Consider the following 6,369-nt stretch of genomic DNA (forward strand, 5'->3'; position numbering starts at 1 on the left):
ACCAGTCCTCGCCACCAGCCAATTTTGGGCCACTCAGTGATGGGTTAGTCACCATCATTGCCTCGGGCTGCATTCCTTCATCTCGATGGCTATTTGTATTTCGGCGACCAGCCATCACACGCGGACACTCACGACGGATGTGTCCTGGCTGTCCACATTGGTAACAGCCGCCAGCTTGATTTCCATTGGGCGTGTAGCCCCGCGACCCTCCCGTCTCGACGACCGGACGAGAAGGACCTCTGGAGTTCAGAGGATTTCGTTGCCGACCCCCAAGGGAGAGACTCGGGTCGGGGAGCGGTGAGCCTGCCAGTAAAGAGGGCCTGTTTTCCCAACGCAGGAACCCTGGCTCTAACCGCTGCGGGGAGTTCCCGCCGTGGGCTGCACCATCTAGTGGTCTTCCGCGCTCCAACTGCCTGTCGCCAAGGGCAGAAGGACCTCGTGCGCGGGGGGAATTCAAGCCCGCCGCTGCCGTACGCGGCTGTGGACTTCGCTGTGGCGAAGTCTCATAGGTGTCTCTCCATGCGCAAGCTGGCTCAAGTGCCTCCCCTACTGGCGGAGGGGGTACATAACTCAGCTCTGATATCAGAGCGTCCTCGATTGCTCGAGCTGATCGCGCCATCTCCTCCAAACTGGAGTAATCACGACCGTGCAGGAAAGGTCGGAAGCGCGGATGGCAACGCCGCAAGACGTGCTTTATCATTTCCGCGTCAGACGCACCCGGGATAGCTCGCTTGAAGAGCTCCTAGATAGCTCGAATGTATTCGAGCAAGCCTTCGCGCGGGTGCTGCGTACGTGCCTCCAGCTCACGGCGGATGCGGTAGTCGTAGTCGGGAGGCAAGAACTCCTCGCGGAAGCGTGCCTCGAAGTCAGCCCAGGACGCGAACGGGGTCTGGAGGCGCCACCAACGACCAGCCGATGCCTCCAGGGCAACCGGCAGGACACGGGTCAACACGAACTCGTCCGAAGCACCCGACGCCGTCTTGTAAACATTGAGATCGCTCAGGAAGTCCGCCACGGTCTTGCGGTCATCGTAGCACGTGAACCGTGGCACCGAAATGCTCGGCTGGAACGATGACCCATGCTCGGACCCACCGCCTTCTAGCCCGAGACCCGCCAGCCGGTTCGTGAGGTTCTCGCAGAGGTCCATGATCGGGCGGAGCACGCCGACGAGCCCAGTGGCGTCCACATCCCTTGCGGGCTCACGCGAAGCAACCAAGGGGCGCCGACGGGTAGAAGCTCCACGGGCAGGCATGTCCCTGGGAAGAAATGCTCTCGCGAGCCGCGAAGCGAACACGGGAAGAAAAAATGGTTATAAACAACAGAAGCCACTACAAAGGCGCCTCAAATCACGAGGAGGGCTACCGAAAAATCCCGAGAGCCACTCAAAAACGCCAACGTAATTCGCCCCGCAAAATGCCCACCGCGGAACACCAAAACAAGGAAGAAGACCACAATGCCCTTCCCAGGAACCACGGCCGGCCCCACGTTGGGCGCCAAATGTGGTACCGGGGTTCTTGCACCCGGCCGCGGTTCCCAAGAAAGACACTGAGCCCCCTCGATCACACCTTTACTGGGAGTCCCGCTCCGCCAAGGTCCACTGCTCAGCCGATCCGGCTGCACACACGTAGCCCAGCCGAGTCCGCCATGTTCCATCCTATCTCATCTCGCGCCACATCTTCATACTCCGCCGGAACATGTTCATCGCGCGGGATTGTCCACCGCCACTATTGCCGGATTACCACAAGAGCGAACAGCCTCGACTACAAGAGGCGTCACCTGGCTGCCAATTTCGAAAGCTACGCGCATGAGCTTGTCTTTCACACACACAGACAACCTTCAATTAGATGGGATGTTGGAGCGGTGAACTGGTGCTGAGCATTTTCTTAGTTATGCCTTTGACCGTTACTGCGCAGCTGAGAGAGCAAGCCTAAAGTAGAGCTTTTGCAATCATCAGAAAGCAAGTTGCTCGCCCGACCGTTCGAATCTGACAATGTTCATTTTGTTTACAGTGGTAGACAGGATTGCCTCGCCGCCATCGATTAGAGCCTTTCATTCATTATGGCGAGCTGATAAACCTTAAATCAAAAGCGGAATGTATGATGATTCTATTCTTATTTAACAATTACGTTACAAAATACTAAATTAAAAAGTATACTTCTCGTTCCATGCGTACTGCAGACTGAAAGCGTTTCTGTGCAGCGGTGCAAAAATGAGGAAACCATATTAATTACCCGCGCCACTTCTGACCAGGATGTCGCGGCTTAAGTGTAGGCTGTATTCTCGGATATTGGTAAAAAAATCTGCTCATGATCGGAACTTCCGAATCTGCCAGCGAGATAGAGCATCATCCATCGAAAAATGTGCGCTGCTTTGATAGTGTTTATTTCTATCGCTACGTGAGCGTTCCTTAAGCTAAAACAGACAAGACACGAACGCTGTAATCATTTACGACCACATGATCACCAGAATATGTTTTCATGCACCGTCACAGTGTTCAAATGCAACGGTGTGCAGCTATTCATAAAAAAAGACGACATGCGCCTATCAAAGTACAGCTGATTACAGTTTTTCCGTTTAGCTGTCGAGAGCATGTTGGCGGTTTTTTCACATGAACCACGTGAAAAAGAAGGCAAAATTGTGATCACCTCGAAAACTGAGCTTTTCGTTGTAATCGAGCTTTTCGAGGCTTAATTCGAGTCATCAGTAAACCAAGAAACGAGAATAAAGAGCCGAGAATGCGTTTATTTTCGTAAAACACGACTGTGAACGTTGTCCCCGCTAAAAACGGCGAGTTTAGCACGTCTGTACGCGCAAATTGTTCTTTGGCACAGCGACCCCCAATAAAAGCATGTGCCTGAAAGTTCGAAAAGAAAGGAGACAGGTGCAACTCTTCGCTTCGGTAACTGCAGTTAGTGACGGCCTGCTTGTCCCCACATTCGAGCAGGCACACTCATCTGAATCCTGGCCACTGCTTCAGTCTTGTCCACAGAAGCATGATCACTCACTCGTTCAACCAATCTAAGGCTGCATTTAACGCGTTCGATGGCCGCTGTGCAATGATCCGTCTGGACATTGCAGTCCACAAAATGCGCAGCGCACGTGACCAGCCCTCTGTTACGGATCATGACGTCCTGGACGATAAATTGGTCTTCGGTAGTCTCTTCCTCGACCGGCGACGAGGTGTGAAGGCGCAGAAGGGCGTAGTTGGCCGCAATCCCCGGAACAAGGAAGGGAATGAAGCTGTGGCTCTCACTATCTTCAAGGGGCAAAAAGTAGAATTCGCTTAGAGCGCCACTATTTCGCACCGATTCGGCGAGGAATCGCAGGTTTTCTTCGCCGAACACAAATCGACTGACATGCAGTACAGTGACGCTCTTGCTCCAGAACAACGCTTCCAGAAACGAGCTCTGAGGTTTGGCCGATGAGGAGGTTCCGACGCTCAAGTCCGCTTCGTCACAGTCAAACGTCCACAAATCCTGCAGTGCGGTCGTTTCGCCCAGGTACATTGTGATGGCTTTTACGGTGGCGTTATCAAGTGTGTCTTCGGTCAACAGAAGCCAGAGTGTGGTCACATGCTTCCAGGCGGGTATCCGGCAAATCGCCACGTGGAAAAGGTCCCTCCTTATGGCGCGGGTGTCGACAATGACATTGGTAAGAGATGGACATTGTTCAAGTGCGCCCAAGACCACGGGGCAAATGCTGTATTGATGCTCAAACGATACCCGACATGACAGGCCGGCATCATGAACAGCTAGACCATGGGCACGCACGTCCTCTTCAGCTATACCTTTAATGGCTACCTTTTGGAGGGATTTGGCTTCAGACAAAACCGACAAAAGCGCTCGGATCACATATGAGGGGAAATCTCCGAGGTACAGAGCGAGGAACTTGAGGCATTTGTTAAAGGGACAGACAACCGATTTTTGTCGCGTATATGTTCTCTAGCTCATATGAAAGCCAGCGTTTTATTTAGCCCGGTAACCACAAGCAATTTCTAAACAAACTGGCGGAAATAATTTTAATTTGGCAGAAAACTTCTTGAAAACGGAAGGGTGGCGGTTCGTAGTGTCGAAACTTGGCACTACAATATGTGTCCCTGTCACGTGACCTGCAAACCTAGCCGCTACTGTAACTGCCTAAATGTTTATTTATGTATTGGAAACCTTTTAACACATGTATTTCTACAAGCCTAAATTGTATTTGTATTTTTTAGCATTATTTTGAAATTTTTTGAGACACGCCGCCCGCCGCCGCTGGGTTGCTCTCAGTGTGGCTAACTGAGCCTCCATGCCCAGAATCAACGGCAGCGTTCAGTAAACAGACCCAGTGAAGGATCTTTGACGATTCTACCTGAGGCAGAGGCGTTTTGTCTGCCACAAAATTTGACTTCAGTTTCCAAATACGCAAACGGCAGCTTAAAAAAACGTCGCGCCCGGGGAGAATCGAACTTCACGCCTCCACAACGTGAAGCCAGATTCTACCTATCGTCTATCCCAACAGATGGCGCATTCGTGCAAAATAAACCGTTGCATTAAAAAACACTTAAAGCAACAGGAAAGCCTGCGATTGAAACGTTGTTAGCTGGGAACAAGTTTTTAAATATTGTTAATTATTTCGCATACAGACAAAAGTATGTTGCCGAGCTACTCTATGTCATGGTTGCCAGAATTGGTTTTGGGAGGGACACATACGGCTCCTAGATCAAAAAATTCTATTTAAAAAGTTCTAGGGCGTTAACAGCAAAACCGTTTCTCGTGAAGGTGCTTTCAGTGATGCCCTTTCATTTGGGATAGAGAATATATACTCGACAAAAATCGGTTGTCTGTCCCTTCAAGGCTGAAAGCTCGTATAAATGCGATAAAGTAAGTGGACAAGTCTTGTTTCCTCTGCTCACCTTCAATAAGAGAGGGCTCCGTTTCATTGTACGACGACCTATGAAGTATCCAATAGCAACTACCGATGTTCAGACGCTCGACAGACACCGTGGACCACTAGCTGCGCCAAGAAACCAGCGCAACGCCCGTCCTGCTGGAAATCGACCAAGTTCAAATTGGAAATTGTCTGAGTCACCAGCAGCGGTTCAATGATTCCCCTTAAATCCTCTTGTGACGTGTCTGTCGTGGAACCACATACAGTGAGGGAGGCGATCCAGGGAGCCATCTTCAAGTATTGCGAGAAATCGGCTGCACCGCTGCCCGAGCACGCGATCAAGATGCTCGTGTGAACGGAAAGCGCTCTCACCGAGCGGTGCCTCTTCAGCGACGCCGACAGCCACTTCAAGCCAGTGTCTCCCACGACCAGTTCCGATATGTCGAGAGTCTTGAGGGCGGTCGACTGCAATATGAGGCTTACAAGTGCGTCGATGACAAGCCGGGGATCTTCGCTCTCGCCCTATGCGTAACTCTTGCAGACGTACCATTTCGGCGAGTACCGTCTAGATGTCGGCTCGGATGATGTTGCAATCGGGTAAGGTGTTGATGTTTAGGATACGGAGACTCTTGTTTTTACGAATAGCCCTCACGGCCAGTTCACGGATCTCGTTCAGGGTTCCCCCTTCGAAGACGGCGTCAGACAGGTCGACGCGGGTGACACAGTGGTGCGACGCAAGTAGGACGTGGTCATTGTTCCTGCTGCCAGCCGATGCCGTCGTGGCTCACTCGCACCAGTGAAAGTTTGCCGGGGGCGTCGACCTCTTGCAGCTGCATGCTGATGTGCCACAGGACGCGGTTCCAGGAAGGAAGCCGGTGGAACAGCTCACACAAAGGAGCGTTGTCATCCGCGCTGTCGGTACAGGGCAGGGTGTGGGCGGCACCGGTACGAAGTTCTGGTTTGTCCGCTGCGGTCTGCTGACGTTGATGCTCCTGTTCAAGTTGAGGGACTGGCTGTATACTCTCCGCTTCGGGAATGGTGACAGCGGGAGGGGGACGTTTATCCATGGACGAAGATTACCCCCCGGAGGAAAATGCACGTCGAAGAAAAGATGACTTGATTTGTTAAAGAAATGCAAGGCACGGACTGCGCCCGGCCTATTGTCTGGTGGAAGCACTTGGTTACAAAACCGATCTCTGAGCGTTTCATCCCTTTACGCACCCCTAAATATTCTTGGTGGCTACTAACAGCGCATGCGCAAATACTGCCCAGATGACAATTAACGGCTTGACTGCTGATATTTTTCTTAGTGTCGTAGCGGGAGGTTGCCTTTTCTACTAACCTAGATGTGTTTATGGTATTTCTCTTGCTACTTTGATTGAAGTCTTCTAGCAACGCTGACAACTGAACCTGCCCGAATTGAAACTTCAATGTTTTCGCGGTATGTTTTGAAGGCAAGGCTGTATCCGCCGAAGAAGTGCTGGAATCGAGTTTCAGATT

The 6,369-nt window shown here is 51.6% G+C and overlaps 1 protein-coding gene across 1 annotated transcript; it reads right to left on the minus strand.

Moving 5' to 3' along the window:
• Positions 1 to 2,909: 2,909 nt before the first annotated feature.
• On the minus strand, positions 2,910 to 5,936 carry LOC144139845 (uncharacterized). Its single transcript, XM_077672090.1, has 3 exons — positions 5,625 to 5,936; positions 5,242 to 5,334; positions 2,910 to 3,476 (listed from the first exon to the last, which is right to left on the minus strand). The coding sequence occupies exons 1-3, from the start codon at positions 5,934 to 5,936 to the stop codon at positions 2,910 to 2,912; spliced, it is 972 nt and encodes a 323-aa protein (XP_077528216.1).
• Between the last annotated feature and the right edge of the window lie 433 nt (positions 5,937 to 6,369).

Source organism: Haemaphysalis longicornis, unplaced genomic scaffold, assembly GCF_048455015.1.
Source record: "Haemaphysalis longicornis isolate Haplotype H1 unplaced genomic scaffold, Haemaphysalis longicornis Haplotype H1 scaffold_5, whole genome shotgun sequence".
NCBI lineage: Eukaryota > Metazoa > Arthropoda > Arachnida > Ixodida > Ixodidae > Haemaphysalis > Haemaphysalis longicornis.

What these genes read in the sequence shown, in the direction of transcription:
- LOC144139845 (XM_077672090.1), bottom strand. Translation starts at nt 5,936, where the DNA reads ATGGATAAACGTCCCCCTCCCGCTGTCACCATTCCCGAAGCGGAGAGT. An exon ending in GCATCGGCTGGCAGCAGGAA is followed by an intron (nt 5,335 to 5,624) that starts CAATGACCACGT and finishes CTCATATTGCAG; the next exon opens with TCGACCGCCCTCAAGACTCT. An exon ending in CGCTGAAGAGGCACCGCTCG is followed by an intron (nt 3,477 to 5,241) that starts GTGAGAGCGCTT and finishes ACCGCACTGCAG; the next exon opens with GATTTGTGGACGTTTGACTG.